The sequence below is a fragment of the Hibiscus syriacus genome, unplaced genomic scaffold (assembly GCF_006381635.1).
Source record: "Hibiscus syriacus cultivar Baekdansim isolate YM2019G1 unplaced genomic scaffold, ASM638163v2 tig00110204_pilon, whole genome shotgun sequence".
Taxonomy (NCBI): Eukaryota; Viridiplantae; Streptophyta; class Magnoliopsida; order Malvales; family Malvaceae; genus Hibiscus; species Hibiscus syriacus.
In genome coordinates, this window is record NW_024062626.1 from 1,279,635 (window position 1) to 1,296,984 (window position 17,350).

General features: G+C 32.5%; 1 protein-coding gene and 1 pseudogene across 1 annotated transcript; one reads left to right on the plus strand and one right to left on the minus strand.

Moving 5' to 3' along the window:
- Positions 1-344: 344 nt before the first annotated feature.
- On the minus strand, positions 345-15,552 carry LOC120219150 (annotated as a pseudogene).
- On the plus strand, positions 1,996-5,896 carry LOC120219144 (dolichyl-diphosphooligosaccharide--protein glycosyltransferase subunit 1B-like). The gene is made up of 8 exons (XM_039216016.1): positions 1,996-2,126; positions 2,608-2,652; positions 3,051-3,682; positions 3,784-3,931; positions 4,469-4,648; positions 4,777-4,845; positions 4,981-5,070; positions 5,521-5,896. The coding sequence occupies exons 1-8, from the start codon at positions 2,010-2,012 to the stop codon at positions 5,641-5,643; spliced, it is 1,404 nt and encodes a 467-aa protein (XP_039071947.1). The 5' UTR covers positions 1,996-2,009; the 3' UTR covers positions 5,644-5,896.
- Positions 15,553-17,350: the final 1,798 nt, after the last annotated feature.

The following is a 17,350-nucleotide window of genomic DNA, read 5'->3' on the forward strand; positions in this document are numbered from 1 at the left end:
TTGAGATAAAATTATTTGGATTTTAAAATATTAATGGGTGTAAGGTTAAAATCAATTAGGTCTTAATATTTGAAACGAGTTTGAAGATTAGTCGGAATATAAACGAACGAACATAAATGAATAAATTACCAAACGAACGAGCCCTTTATTTTGTTCGTCCATTTAATTAAATGAACATAAAATCTTGTCCATGTTCATTTGTTTAATAAATAAACAAATATAAATGAGCTTTCCGCTGAACAGTTCGCAATCGATTCATTGAACGTTCGGTTCGTTTACAAGCCTAAAAATACTAAAATGGAATAAAAATAATAATTTAGATACATGTTAAAGTCCATATTCAGAAACTAGAGCAGCACAAATAAAATTACAGAAATTAATGAAAAGTGCAACAGCAACTATAATATAAGTTTTCCATCGTTGACATAGAGAAGTAGGCCAAAAACAACAAGGCAAGTCTAATCTCCGCTTGCACAGCCCTTACATCCACAATGAACACATTCAATAACCTTCTCCTCCCTTAGGTGTTTGAGCACACGGCAGACACAAGTTGTAGCGAATTTGTGATCCCGTGGCTGCAAGCAGCACAAACGCTCGCAACCTGCCTTCTTCCATTTACCAATAAGGTTGCGGTCTGCATAGCCTTGCTCCAAACAGAACTCATACAATTCTTTAGATATTGCCTTCCTGCGGTGATAAAAGTCAAAGGCTCTTCTGATGTGCAACTTTGAAAATAGGCGATAATGTCTCACATTTTCGCTTACCATCGTCAGGGTTATTCTCGGCTTCTCTCGTCTTTGCTTGTAGTTTTCGAAGGGTACGCTCAATCAATTCCCATCCTTCCGGGTATTTTATACGGTTTGTCTCCACCTTCCGCATTGTTCTACTATGAAGATTAACGATTAGTGTGTGTGTGTATATTTGTTTCTTGCATGGATGATAACTTGTAGTTTGAGTAATAGTAAGTTAGGGTTTTACTTATTTAATTCAAACTAGGGTTTTAAATAAAATAATAATTGTTTGTTAAATTAAATATGCATTAATCCCCTGTTGAATTGGATTACCGCCTGCCCAAGAAATAAAAATCATAATTTAAACTAAATTTCATTAAATAATTTCAATTTAAACGTTATCTTAACATGAATTCATAATTTTTATTTAGTTAATTATGTCTTTCATTCTAAATCATAGGAACATGATAAAATGTTTTTGTCTATTATAATTATTTAAGGTAAAGTACACAAATGATACCCGAGTATATGATACTACTTTATTAAATTTCTGATTATTAAATGTTATAAAATCATCCATCGATTGTACAGCGTTGCTCTTTTGAGTTATGACTACTAAAAGTTACAAAATAGTCACTCGACTATTCATATGTTCCAAACGATCATCATTTTTCGTTAAAATTTTACGGTCGTTTGAGCTGGACATAAACCTACTTATTCAAATATGATAAAATCATATTTTTAATGATAGCTACTGGCATCGCCATTGCTTTTAAGCACCGGTTCGACGACCTAATGTATATAAAGACTCAATCCACAAAATACAAGTCAAACAATTAGGTAATTGTATTTTTATCATATCTCAGTGATTAGGTTAACGTCCACCTCAGACGGTCGCCAATTTTTTAATGGAAAATGATGAGTTTAAAACATATGAATATTCAAGTGATTAGTTTATAACTTTTAATAGTCGAAGGACTCAACAAAGTATCATCCTATAGTCGGGAGATCATTTGTGTATTTACCCTATTATTTAATGAAATTAATATAAATAATTTAATTTATTATCATAATTAAAAATCATTAAAAAAATTAAAAGCCTGACACGAAAAATGAAGCTACAAATTGAGTAAACTAAGAATATAATCGCACGATGCGGATCCCCTAAGAGGCCCATTAAAAGATTCATATTGAAGTAACAAGGCCCGATAGAGTAGACTCAGGTAACCATTTCTTATTTATTTCTAGTTCTATACACGACCAAGCTACTCAACTCCAATGGAGGCTCCAATCAGGGCTAGAGAAATCCTAGGCTTCACTCTCTTATCTCTTCTATTTTTCGTCTGCAGATCATCTCCTTCACATAATCTCTTGATCTCCAACGCCGAGCGTAGAGTAAGAATCAAACCTCTCATTCTCTCTCTCTCATTTCTATATTTCCAATTTTTAATCTTAGATCCATTCCAAGTTGTCGAAATTATGATGCACGTTTCAAAATTTCAAAATATTTTGATTAAAGAACTGATTCTAGATAAAAAAAAATTAAATACGACTTTATATTTTTAAATGCTCCAATTGGTAAAAAAATGTAAGATGTTCGATCTAATTTTTTTTTTGTTTAATTTGGTTTCTTTTGAGCTTTTTTATTTAATATTTTTGGGTTAATTTGGCTTCTTTTGTTAAATTATGATATATGGTTCAAATATTTTTTTAAAAAATATATGAGTTTGGATTATAAAAGCTCCAATTGTTACAAAAATAAAAACTGCAAGATGCTCGATCTTAATATTTTTATTTCATTTTGTTTAATTTGTTTTCTTTTGAGCTTATGTATTTGGATTTACTTATTCCTAAATGCTGTGTTCTGTTGATGCAGATTGACTTGAGCTCTCACATTGTCAAAGTATACTTAACTTTGAAGGTAATTTCTCTCTAAATGCTACGAGTTTATTATATATAAAAATATAATGGTTTTTCTAATTCGTATATTTTTGAAGAATTAACATTTTCATTTTTAAAAAAAAGAGAGACTTAAACTGTTTTTAATAGAGAAATGCATATTTTACTTTTAATGAAACAATTATGTTTCAGTGAAATATTTTTAGGTAGTTATTTTATTTTTAGCGACTTCTGGTGCAACAGACTTTAAATAGCAAAACAGTCTTAACTTCTATAATTTCTTGTTGGTTTATACAAGTGAACTAATTCGAGAAATCTTTTAAGTATTAGCATCAATAGAATGATGATTAGATAATTCTAGATTTCAAGATTTTCATGTATTTTGTCAAGCATAATTGTATATATATGCTTCTCTTTTAGGTCGAGAATGCTGGTAGTACGCCTACTTCAGAAATTCTGCTTGCTTTCCCACCCACTCAGGTTGATCATCTAGCAACAGTTGAAGCATTAGTAACTAAAGGAAAGCGGAAGAAAACTACTATAGTCCATCTTGATGTAAAACCGACTGAACTGCCTGATGCACCTAATGAGACTAAATATTTTACTATTTATTTGGCTAATCCCTTAAATTCTGGTGAAAGTACGACCCTAGAAGTACTGTACTTGTTTACACACTCCCTAGAACCTTTTCCAGCAGAGATAGGCCAATCAGAATCTCAATTAGTATTTTATCGTGATAGTGCGTTAATATTGTCACCATATCATATTAAGCAACAAACAACTTTTCTTAAGGCACCAAGTACTAAGGTGGAATCGTTCACAAGGGTGGAACCCACAAACCGTGCAGGCACTGAAATGAAGTATGGGCCATATGAGGATCGTCCTTCATACTCCTTTTCTCCAATTCTTATACATTTTGAGAATAATAGCCCATTTCCTGTGGTTGAGGAGCTTGTTCGTGAAGTTGAGATATCTCATTGGGGCAACCTTCAGGTCACAGAGCAGTACACATTGGTTCATGGTGGTGCCCGGCACAAAGGTGTATTTTCAAGGTAGAGTAGCTACTGCTTAGTAGGACTCTGCTTGAAAGATCGAGAAATTAAAAACTTAATTATGATTGATTTCACAGTCACTTGTTGCATACTGTTTTCAGGGTTGATTACCAATCCAGGCCATCTTTGAATGGTGTGTCCTCATTGCGTTACCTTCTGGCTAGACTACCTCCAAGGGTTCATTCTGTCTACTACCGTGATGAAATAGGAAACATCTCATCATCACACCTGCGTACAGATTCCCGTAAGGTATTCAAATGTTTCTCTTCCATTCTCTCTCTATTTCTCAACCTTGCAGCAAAACTTGTAACAATCAAATCATTTACCTTTTCCGCTTTGGAATTTTTATGATTTATGAGTTATTCCTAGATATAAAGGCTTTTTATCCCAGTTTCCTGAATGTGTGACCTTGTGGATGTTTAAAACCCTTGTATTTTTAATTCTTCTTGGTGGCATGTAAGTTTCTATTTGAAATAAATTAGGAACATGTTTTGCCGGAAAAATGGGTATTATTTCATGTGAATTTAGAATTGAAAGAGGTCCATTGCATCTTGCGTTTCAAATGCAAGTTTTTTTTCCTGGCTTAGTTCTATTCTGTTACTATTGTACATGAAGGTTTTCCAGTATGTAATCATGCATTTATATCTTACTGCATCTCTTTCCATGTTTCCAATTAAGGAAAAAGTTAGTACAATATGAAAGGTTTTTTGAATCTTCATTGTATTCTTCTATAGCTCTTGTTTTCTCTGTATATGTTGATAGTTGATTAAGTTTATGCTCTTACAGTCAGAACTGGAAATTGAACCACGATATCCTTTATTTGGGGGTTGGAAAGCAACTTTTCTCATTGGTTATGGGCTACCGTTACAAGACTTCCTTTTTGAGTCATCTGATGACAGGCGTTACCTCAACTTTACCTTTGGATGCCCCCTTCTTGATACAGTGGTTGACAAGTTAACCGTCAAAGTAGGTTTAGTTTCATGATCTTGGATTCATATTGTTAACCTCGGTTTCTTTTTATAGTTGTTTCTCCATTTGTTCAAAATTTGGAAACATGAATTTTCTATGATCAGAACTAATATGTTATGCTTCAGGTTGTGTTACCCGAGGGATCAAAAGACCCTTCTGCTGTGGTTCCGTTTCCTGTGGAGCAGCATTTCGAGGTAATTATTCCCAATATAGTAATCTCTTTTGCAGTTTTCATATTGGTATGCATGGTATGGTACTCTAAGGTAGTGCAAGAAAAATGTTTCTCCTGACATGTGTCAACTGAGATGTTTTTTATTTAAATCTTGCAGACCAAATATTCTTACCTTGATGTTGTGGGAAGGACTGTGGTGGTCATGGAAAAGAAAAATCTCGTTCCCGTGCATAACTCTCATTTCCAGGTAATTTATCATGCATGTTTTCATTGGTATCAATTTTATCTCTGACCATGGTGAGTCCATGTCCTCATAATTTGGTGCATAGATCACCATGCTAACTGAAACTTTCAAATGATGAAAGAATGAAATATGTAAGTACTCTTCTGGAGTATGTTCGAATGCATCTAGGTAGTCCCTGTATTATAGTCAAAAGTGAATTATAGTCCTTACAGTAAAATAAGAAAATTTCCGTCCGATATTTGTGCATATAATTAAAATTTGCCAACTCTGTTATGGAAAACTATCAAAATGCTGATGTGGACTTGTTTTTCGAGTTGGCACCAATATCGGATGTACAAAGTGTCAAATTACTCAATTCTATATCACAAAGAATAAATTGCTGTTTTGGTCATAAAACTGAGGTTTAACACGATTTTCTCAATCTAATACATTTCTGTGGACCCCTCTTTGCAGGTTTACTACACCTTCAAGCCAATGTTCATGCTTGCAGAGCCTCTGATGCTGACGACTGCGTTCTTCTTGTTTTTCGTGGCTTGTGTAGCTTACCTGCACATTGATCTTTCCATTCGTAAGTGAAACATTACAGTTTTCACAATCGGAAATTAGCAAATAGTTCTCAATCGTCACTCTTTAGATTGCAGTGATGCCAATTTACATCAGGTGAGAGAGTCCGCCTACTCTAGAACTAGGGCATTGTTGTAGCTGTTGTCTGCTAAAATTACCAAAATGAAAAAACAGAGAAATTTTCACTAATGAATAATAGTTTCCAATTAGACATCTTGTTCGGTAAAAACTCTTGTTTTAACAATGCAGTTGTTTCGATTTTCAACAATGAACACCCTTAGTACGATGTAGTTGTTGGAAACATTGGTGTAATCTCCGTGTTATAATTAGTTTTACCCCAGCTTCCATGTCCCCTCGTAATCTCCCAAAGTTCCGCCTCAAATATCACTCACCACCTGAAATACCTCAGATTACTCCCCGGCACACTGCTACGTTTGTCTGCAGACGTCTACCTCCATCCGTGTTAACTTTGCACCATCCAACCGCTGGTGGTGGCTGCCATTTAATCTCTCATCTAACGATTGGCCCTCCGCCATGTTGTATCATGCTCTCACTTCTATTACTCTCCAACAGTCATTCCCTTGAAATCTTGGTCGAACATCTGTTTGTTGCGCCTAGTCCATAGGGACCAAATTATGGTTCCAAACATTACGTCCTGGTCCTCTTCCTCGTTGGCAAGGTAACATGTGTAGTCAATTTGATTATGATCCACTCTTTAATGTTGTTGCCCATAAATTCTTGCATTTCCCCTGCTCTGTCAATGTTAGCCACGTCGACATGGCCCTCCAGCAGGATCTCAATACAAGGTCTATGTATTCAAAAATAAACAAATAACAATATTATATAATATTCAGGATACTATTAATTGAACTTCAATTATTAACTAAAAAATAGAAGAAGAAAAAATCAAAATTTAACTAACATTATATAAACTGAAATGGTCAGCAATGGAGGGTAAAAGTCTAACATATTATTGGAGTTTGGTTTGGAAAATAAAAACATTTATGAAGCTATAAACTATACATATTTTCTCTTAAATTATACTTATGTTTATAACCCCAATTAGATCTTCACTTAATCGTAAGATTAAAGTAATGGGATTTTAAAATTTTAAAAGCATCATTTCGTATCAATTGTGTTTTCTTTCAATTCAATTTTAGATTAAGTCCCTTTATATAAGGAACTTGTCCGGATATTTAATTTTTAAGTTAAATTCAAATATAAACTTAATGAATGGTCAGGGAGGTTAAAAGAAATGTTGTTTTCCCTTAAAATCTTGAGTTCAAATAATTGTATTTGTAGAGTGTGTATTACCAACGATTAAAAAAGATTAATCACCCTGAACTATTAGCTTTTTGTAATTCACCATGGGGATGTTACCTTGGAGATTATTGTGACTTAGATTCAAAGAACGAAGGTGTCTCAATTGGCCAACTTCACTGGGAATATTGCCTTTCAAGCTATTGTTGAAGAAGTTGGCCCCTCTGAGGAAACTCAAGTTCCCTATTGTTCAAGCTATTGTTTAACAAGATAAAGTTTTATGTTTAATTCAAATCAAAATATATTATGCTCACTAACGTCTAAAATAAAGTAAGTTTACAACTCAAACAAGAAAACAAGAGATTATATGAATGTATATGCTCACTAAAAGTGTCAAACACGTGGAAAATAGGTGGAATTTACGTGCATATATAGAGTTGATGGTTATGTCATTTTTCTATTATTGAATTAATGGTATGTGATTGATGTAGAAAGTGTTAAATGATTTTAAATATAATTACATATTCTGTTAGTTTGTTTTGTTTGTTAGATATCAGTTATTGAATTAGTTACAGGAAATTGTTTATATAAAGGACTTATTTGTTGTAATTGAAAGTATGAGGAATAAAATATAATTCTGTCCAATTTTTAGTTTTAACATGGTATCAGTTTAGCCTAGGCTATTCTTGGGCCGTCCTCATTCTTCCCGTATCTTCCTTCAATCCATAATCCTCTCTTCTCAATTAGGTTTTGCTTTGTTCGATTCTCTTCGACGAGAGGGACACCGTTGCTGCTACCGCCGTGCTCGACTTCAATCACCCTCTATTTCTGCATCCATCTGATACGTAGGGCGGCGTTCTGGTTTCACATCGCCTGATTGGCATCGAAAATTACAACATATGGAGTTGGTCTATGAGAATCGCGTTGCTGGCTAAGAACAAGTTAGGTCTTGTTGATGGTACTTGCTGCAAAGAAGAATATGGTGAAGTTTTGCACTCTCAATGGGAACGCTGCAATGCGTTTGTTTTGTCCTGGATTCTCAACACCGTGAGCAGTGATCTCTCGGCTGGAATCGTCTTTGCTTCAAGCGCCGCTCATGTCTGGAATGATTTGAAGGAGTGTTTCGACAAGGTTGATGGATCCAGAATTTTTTTTCTCCATCGTGAAATAGCTACTCTACATCTAGGTGATTCAACAGTTTCCACTTGCTTTACGAAATTGAAATTGTTGTGGGATGACTTTCATGCCCTAGTTCCTCTTTCATCCTGTAATTGCGAGGCATCTCTGTAAAATTCTAAACATATTGCGCAGCATAAGCTGTTGCAATTTCTTATGGGACTTAATGAAACTTACTCAGGCTGTTCGTAGTCAAGTTTTACTTATGCAACCTTTACCTACCGTGAATCAAGCCTACTCAATGATTGTGCAAGAAGAAGCACAACGTCAGTTATCTGGTGATTTGGGTGTTGTTGCCATGTACTCTAGTGCGTCTGGAAATTCTGATCGAAAGCGGTTCACTGGTGTTTGTGATTACTGCAAACTAAAAGGCCATAAGCGAGACAACTATTATCGTCTAATCGGGTTTCCTCCAGACTTCAAATTCACCAAAAAAAGGAATTCTCATGCAGCTCTTGTCTCTAGTCTCTCACTGGCTGATTCAGATCATGAGTCCCGTTTTGGTGAATCACGCATGGCTGATCCTGCTCCAGTTTTCACAACAGCTCAATATCATCAAATTCTTGAGCTCTTGAATAAAACTCCTTCTGTTGATGCAGCAGTTACTCTGGTAGGTATTGCTTCTATGTGCTCATTTGCTTCTTCTAATTCCTTTCGTTGGATACTTGATACAGGGGCTACTAACCATATGGTGTCTGAAAGCCATTGTTTGCAATCTCTAACTTCATGTGAGCCTAGTTCTGTCCATCTGCCTACTGGTAAAACTGCTCCAATCACCCATACTGGTAGTTTTTGTTTTAACTCAGTTGATGTTCTCCCAAATGTCCTGTATGTTCCTCATTTTAATCATAACCTGTTGTCAGTATCAAAACTCACTAAAGACCTCAAATGCAATATTGTTTTTTATCCTCATTTCTGCATTTTGCAGGATCTCTTCACTGGGAAGATGATGGGGATTGGTAGAGAAGCTCGTGGTCTCTATTTGTTCAACTCTCAAGACCTTGTTTCTGGTTTGTCATCTACAAATGTTATTTCTGATTTGTCATCATCTAAATGCAAAGTTGGTTCTGGTTGTATGTATGTTTCATCTGAAAATAATATTATGCTTTGGCATGCACATTTAGGGCATGCCACTTCTGTTAAAATGCATAAAACTCATTTTTTATGTTCTGTTCCTTTAAATGAGAATTCTGTTAAGCAATGTTCTGTTTTCCCTCTTGCAAAACAATCTAGGTTACCCTTTCCTACTAGTTCATCTAGATCACCTAAACCATTTGATCTAATTCACCTTGTGGGGTCCCTATAGGATTTCAACACACAGTGGTTATAGGTCTTTTTTTACTATTGTAGATGATCACACTAGGTTGTCTTGGGTATACTTGTTTAGACTTAAGAGTGATGCAATTCTTTTTCTTAAGCAATTCTTTACTCTTGTTCGAACTCATCATTCTGCTTTAGTTAAATATGTTCGTAGTGATAATGGTGGTGAATTCTTTAGTGATAATTTTCTTAACTATTTTCATCCCTTGGTATTGTTCACCAAAGCTCTTGTGTTCATACACCCCAATAAAATGGGGTTGCTAAACGAAAACACAAACATCTTTTAGAGGTAGCCCGTGCTCTTAGATTCTATTCTCATGTTTCTATCAAATTTTGGGGTCAGTGTGTCTTAACAGCCTGTTATATCATTAACAGGCTCCCTACTGCTGTTCTAAATTGGAAAAGTCCATTTGAAGCTTTCTATAAGAAATCACCTAATCTTTCTCATATAAAAGTATTTGGTTGTCTTTTCTATACAACCAAAGTTAACTATAAAGATAAATTATCTCCAAAGGCCTTACCTTCTGTTTTTATGGGTTATTCATCAACTCAAAAGGGCTATCTTCTTTTTTATCTTCATACAAAATCTTTTTTTGTCAATCGTGACGTAGTCTTTCATGAGACTTTCTTTCTTTTTTCATTTCCATTAACTAATACTTCTCATTTTTTCCTGCTCAGCCTTTTATTGTTGATTCTGATTTTCTTACTCTCGAAATTTATGTACCATCTAATCCAGTTCATTCTTCACCTCATGTGCCTTCTCATTCTCCTCCTCCTTATTCTTCTTCTTCTACATCACCTCAAGTTTCAACTAGTTTACCAATTCCATCTTCAAGTCCATGTTCTAGTTTACCTCATTTACCTCAAAATCAGTGTTTACCTAATAGAAGGTCTACTAGGACTATCAAACCTCCTAATTGGCTACATGACTATGTTCAGTCCTATCAATCTTCATCCCTTCCAAGTAAGTATCCTATTTTCAATTTCATTTGTTATTCTCACTTACCTTATAAAACTCAAAGCTTCTTATCTTCTACTTCTCATTTAAGTGAACCCAAAACTTATACTGAGGTCATAACCAACCCTTTGTGGATCCAAGCAATGAAGGAAGAGATTGATGCTTTGGACTCAAACAACACTTGATCCATAGTTACTCTGCCTTCAGGGAAAGTTCCAATAGGTTGCAAATGGGTATACAAAATCAAGTACAAGGCTAATTGGGATGTTGAGCGTTTTAAAGCTCGCCTTGTTGCTAAAGGATTTAATCAAAGAGAAGGAGTTGACTTTGTGGATACCTTCTCTCCAGTTGCTAAACTAGTCACTGTTCGAACTGCTCTTGTTGTAGCCTCCATATTTTCTTGGCCTCTCTACCAAATGGATGTGTACAATGCATTTCTACAAGGTGGCTTAGTTGAGGAAGTCTATATGGTGCTTCCTGATGGTTTTTGCAGCCAGGGGGAGTCTAAGGTTTGTAGGATGCATAAATCACTTTATGGACTGAAGCAAGCTTCCAGACAATAGAATTTGAAGCTATCAGAAGCATTAGTTATAGCTGGTTACATACATAGCAAATATGACTATCCGATGTTCACTAAACAACAAGGGAATGACATAGTTGTTTTGTTGGTATACGTTGATGATCTTTTAATTACTGGGAGTAATGAGAAACTGATAGCAGAACTGAAGCACATTTTGAATAAGAATTTCAAAATGAAAGACCTTGGAGAATTGAAATACTTTCTAGGATTAGAGGTTCTAAGATCAAAGGAAGAAATTATGCTAAATAAAAGAAAGTATGTTCTAGAGTTAATTGAAGAAACTGGAGCATGGGGAGCTAAACCAGCTTTGACACCTCTTGAGCAGAATAAGAAGTTTACTACAACTGAGTATGATGAAGCAATTTGTAGCAATGAACAACTGTTGCAAGACAAATTTGTTTTTCAGAGGCTTATAGGTAGACTAATATATCTGACTCACACAAGGCCAGATATTGTCTATGATGTTCACTTCCTCAGTCAGTTTATGAATAAACCAAAACAATCACATCTTGAAGCTGCATTGAGAGTGGTAAAATACATCAAGAAAAATCCAGGACAGGGGATTTTATTAAGTGCTACGAGTGAGTGCATATTGATTGCATATTGTGACTCTGACTGAGCTGCTTGCCCTATGACTAGAAGATCGATAACTAGTTTATGCATCAAGCTTGGAATGTCTCTAATTTCTTGGAAGTCCAAGAAACAAAACATTGTAACATGCTCCTCTGCAGAAGCAGAATATAGAAGCATGGCGGGGACGGCAGCAGAAATAGTATGGCTAAAAGGTTTGCTGGTAGAATTAGGCTTGAAAAATATAGCACCAGCCAAACTAATGTGTGATAGTAAAACAGCCTTGCAAATAGCAGCTAATCCAGTTTTCCATGAGAGAACTAAACATATTGAGATAGACTGTCACTTTGTCAGAGAGAAGATTCAAGAAGGCTTGATACAAACAGAACACACCAAGACAGGGGAGCAGCAAGCATATTTGATGACTAAAGCTTTGGGTGTGCATCAACATGAGTATCTAGTTTCCAAGTTGGGGTTTAAAGACCTCTTTACAACCACCAACTTGAGGAGGAGTATAGAAAGTGTTAAATGGTTTTAAATATAGTTACACATTTTGTTAGTTTGTTTTGTTTGTTAGATATCAGTTATTGAATTAGTTACAGGAAATTGTTTATATAAAGAACTTATTTGTTGTAATTGAAAGTATGAGGAATAAAATATAATTCCGCCCAATTTTCAGTTTTAACAATTGAAGTATAAAAAATTGATCAATCAATATATTATTTTATAATTGGGACAATAAAAGAGAAAAATACTAATAGTTATATGATTATTTGTGTATGTTATTATTTTTTAATATAATCATCAATATTTGATTTGTTAGTCAATTAATTTAGAATGAATATTGTAAAGGTTTATTATGGAGTAATTTTTCAAATTTATTTTTCTTCATCCACAATGTAAGGATCATCTAACTTTACCTAAAAGACCTAGTATCAAATCCGTTAGAACATTTGATAATTACTATCATGTTTAAAAAATAATATATTTTAAAAAATAAACCGTTAGAATCCACTTACATAATATAAAACTCTTTCGTTTTATACATATTTAGTATCGTTAGATGAGTGCAAATAGATGACTAAGATTGACTCATTAGTTTTTTTCAGTGAATATATTCTCATTTCCTATCGTTAATCTCAATCATCTATTTTCATTCATCTAACTATACTAAATATATGTAAAATTTAAAAAAATTACATTGTGTAACATTGTTCTATCTCTCTATATATAAAATATTGTAATAGTTTGGGTTTTGGCCCTTTAGGTGTGTACTTTTTTCTAGGCCCATCCTTTCCTTTAATGGATCATCCATTTGACCAAAAAGATAATTAAAACTAATGCTTAACAGCTTAAGAGCGAATATTAAATTAGGATTTTCAGACATCACCAACTTGTAATTACTATTTAACCACAATAATTTTTATGATAAATTATACGATAAGTTCTTCAACTATCACTTTTACTCTGTTTTGATCATTCAATTATTTTTAAAAAAAAATCATACATAGCGTTTAGTTTTAGTTTCATTTTGGTCACTCGTTGTTAAAAAAATAAAGGTGATATTGATATGTCACCATAATGTAATGACATATCCTCGTTGAAAAAAATACCACATCAACGGTTCTGTTAATTTTCTAATGGTGGGTGATTAAAAATAAAACTAAAACGTAATATTATGTATGATTTTTTTTAATATTTGAGTGATCAAAACAGAATAGAAATGATAGTTGAAGTGATAAACGAGTAAACGTGTAGTTTACCCTAATTTATAAAACAACTGCAGCTGCACACACACATATATATTATATATATTATCATGAGAGAAAATATAATCACTTCACAATCTCAATTTTGCAACTGAATTACTGAAAACAATGCTGGTTTACTCCTAAGCTACTTGAACTGATATCGATAGCTTTTGTTGTTTGTTTATTTATTTAAAGGTTAAATCATATAAAAAGTCCCTATATTATATGTCTCATGCAATCTGATCCCTCCACTGTAATTCCAACATTTTCAATGCTCTCCTTAGATATTTTAATCACAAGAATAATACTGTGCATTCCAGTATTCCATGCTTTAAAATTAAAACAATGCCTTTTTGACCTATTCATGTTGAGTTACCCAATTATTGACATGACTTGCAATTATATAAGTCTGCCATACTTCAAAACAAAAGGCATCTAACCCTACTTTTCAAGAATTATTATCATTTTAAAAACTTAAACTATAATTTCCTTTTTCATGAGATTAAAACCAGCTTAAATTATTATTTAAAAAAGAATAAAATATGCAGTCAATTGTCCCCATTTGATCATGCCTGACCCAAATCTTCTTTTTGACTCACTTTGACAGTGTAGCTTTATTCCTTTCTCACCAATTACAATTCAAACATAAAAAAAATTTAAAAAAAATGTTTTTTATTTATTAGATTCCTTTTACTACAACGCATAATGATAATGCTATGCACATGCTTCTTTTTTATTATAAAACTTTAACTTTTGCAAAACCCTAGAACGAATTATTATTATTATTATTTTGGAAAAGAAAAAGAATTGCACATTATATTTTACTCTGAAATTAAGTTCTTTTTTTTTCAGTCAATGATGGTATAGATATAATATAATAAAATAAATAAACGATTCATTCTTTCTTTTAGGTATTTTCCAACAAGGAGAGACTTGCTCTTGTATTCATGGAAATGTAGTATTTCAAAGGATTAGGTTTAATCCGAGTTTAAGTTTTAGTTAAAGGTATATATTTTTCATCGTAAAATATTTAGTATAAATAAATAACTAAAGAAAGATCAATTAAATTAATAAACCTATTTTTTTATCTCTATGAATATATCTCTTCCCCCCCCCCTTTTACGTATATATTTAGGCACTCTTAAATTGTTTAATGCGTGTATTTATCAAGGTGCTGTTCATACAAATAAATGTACAATAAACGCATTACCTTTTTAATTTAATAAGAAAAATCTATTAAAAAAATATAAAGATAATTTTTAAGTAATACATATATGGAAATTATTTTGTATTTTAAATTAAAATAATGATGTTATTACCAGAGGTCAAATGAAAGATCCTTCAGACAATAGTGGAATACTAAATAACAAGTTACAAGAATGATAAGACAACTTATGTAATGTTTCATAGAACTTCCATGTAGTCAGGAACAGTTAAGATTTTATTTTCTTTTTTATTTTCATAATCAAACTGTAATTATAAGCTACAGATTTCCATACAAAGTGCAGCGTGAAATTATATAAAGCTCATATAAATTACATGGAAACTTGATGACTAATGGGGGAAAAAAGGAAAACAAAAATTAAAATCTTCCCGGAAGAATGTCTTTAATAATTTTATTCTCTCTGCAAAAATTCCGAGAAAATGTGAGGAAGAAGAAACCCTAAAAACAGATGTAAATGATTAAGGAGGAAGGAGAAGACGAGATACCTTTTGTTTTCTTGAGAAAGGGGAAAATGAGAGAGAAAAACCTGAAAATGGTATCCTTGAGCCTGGAAAGCAAGCAAATAAGAAAAGAAAAGCCTGCAATAGAAGAATATTCATGGAAACATGTATATAATACATGGAATATATATGTATGCAGATATGAAACACATGAAATACATGCATGGCTCCTCATACGCCATTCACGGAGACTATTGAAGTTCAATGCGCTCTGCAAATGGCATACAGGGAGCCAGGCACATACATACATGGACATGTCATGCTGCTGATGGTGATGCAACATATATAAATGACATGGTATTATGTTTTGAATGAAAGAAAAAAAATGCATGAACGAGGGGAATGCTGCGGGACGACGATGACGATGAGCATCAACATCATCTTCTATCTCTCTCAACCCAAAGTTTACAACTATTGCGTTGGTGAATAAGTGAATGGAGAGAAAGTGAGAGGGACATATTTATGGGGAAATCTGAAGCCAAAAAACATGGATCAATGTCATAATCAAATAACAAAGAGAGGGAAAGGGAAAGAAATGGTGGGAATTTTCTTTATTTTTTTCCAAATAAAATCACTTTGAATTGGCATAAAACAATGAAGAAAAAGTGGCTGAAAAGTCAGGGCAAAGGGGAGGGGTGACCTAAAATTTGTGGGGTTCCTTTTCTTTTCCTTTAGGGAGGGAAATAAGGAAGATTTGAGGGTTGAAGTTGAACCCTCCCCCATCTTTGGCCGCTAAATATAGACACCAAAAGCAAAGAGGGAGGGATTATAATTTAGTTTTTTTTAATAATTTATCCCTTCCTATTGTGCTAATAATATATTTTAACGTGTTATAATCATATTTAATATGCTATTTTTTTAATAGGGTAATAACTTATAATACTATAGTATTTTTTTATCATGTTGATATTAATTAAAATCTCAATATTTATATTTTTATGTAATAATTAAAAAAAAGTAAAAATAGAAAATAAGGAGGAATGGTGTTAGGTTATGAAGCAAGCAAATTCCTAAGCTAACCTTATGTTTGAAATCTCCCTTTTCAAGGTCTTAAAGCAAAGGTTGCTTTTCAATTCTGAGCCTCTTTTTGTCTTAAAGTTGTTGGAAATACTTGGATTCCTCTATCTTCTATTCTTTTCATTAAAATAAAATTAAAAAAACACATATAAAATAGTTTATCACCTTTTTATTCTTTTCATAAAACAATAATTATGACCATACCTTTAACTTTTTTCATAATGAACTGAGATCCTCATTTGACATTATGTAATTTTAGGGGTTTGGAACTACATTTTTGCATGTTATTTTGCTACCTAATTTATCCTCCTTCTTTATGTCTATTCACCTACTTGAACTTCCCTATCACTGCATGTGATGTAAACTATATAATATATATAATATTGGAAAACATATGTTTCTTCTTGTTTAGTATATTTTTTTAAGAAAACCATGTGGAAATGTAATATAATAATAAATCATTTTCAAATATAAAAAAATAAAAATACTCTTTTAGTAATGTCAATAATAATAATAAAAAATACATTTTGATCAGTTTTTAGCTGAATAGGTGTATTTGTCTTGTAACATCAACTCAATTAAAGACTTTATTAATAATATAAAAATTATTTTTAAAATACTTTATGTAAAACATTATATTTTAGAATATTAAATTAACAAATTATTATATTTGGAGTAATACAAGATTTTATACAAAGATTATTAATCTTGTGTTTGATTCTTAACTATTTTTTAAGAATAAATGGAAGTATAAAAAGATAAAAGTATCTTCTTAATAGTATTAATAATTTGATAAAATATAAGTATATTCATAATTTTTAAGGGCTAAGATTCACTTATAGTGTAAAACTTAAAAAGTTTTACATATTTTTAAGACCGTTGGATGAATAAAAATAGATAATTAAAATTAAACTAGTGAGTTGAATAGGAGTATTAATTCAAAAAATTTATTAATAACATAGATTTTTTTATAAACATACATTTAAAAAACATATATTTTTAACGTCATTTTAGAAAAATGCTAACCAACTAAAAATGTAATTAATGCATTCTTTTGAATTTAATGAAAAATAATGAAATATACCAAAAACTTTATATTTAAAAAATAATAAATAATCCTTAACTTAATGGATGATTATATGACTATTGCTTAGAAAATATTTAATTTTAATTTCTTTTAAAGAAAGAAGGAGAGAAAATATGAGTGCGCTTGGGGGGGGGGGGGGGAACAGAGAATTATATAGAGAAAGAAACAAAGGAAATATCTCCAAGAAGAAGAAGCTGAATTGAGAAAAGGATTCCCACACTCTTCACAATTAATTTATCATCGAAAAAAATTAAATAAAAATACTCTTTCTATTT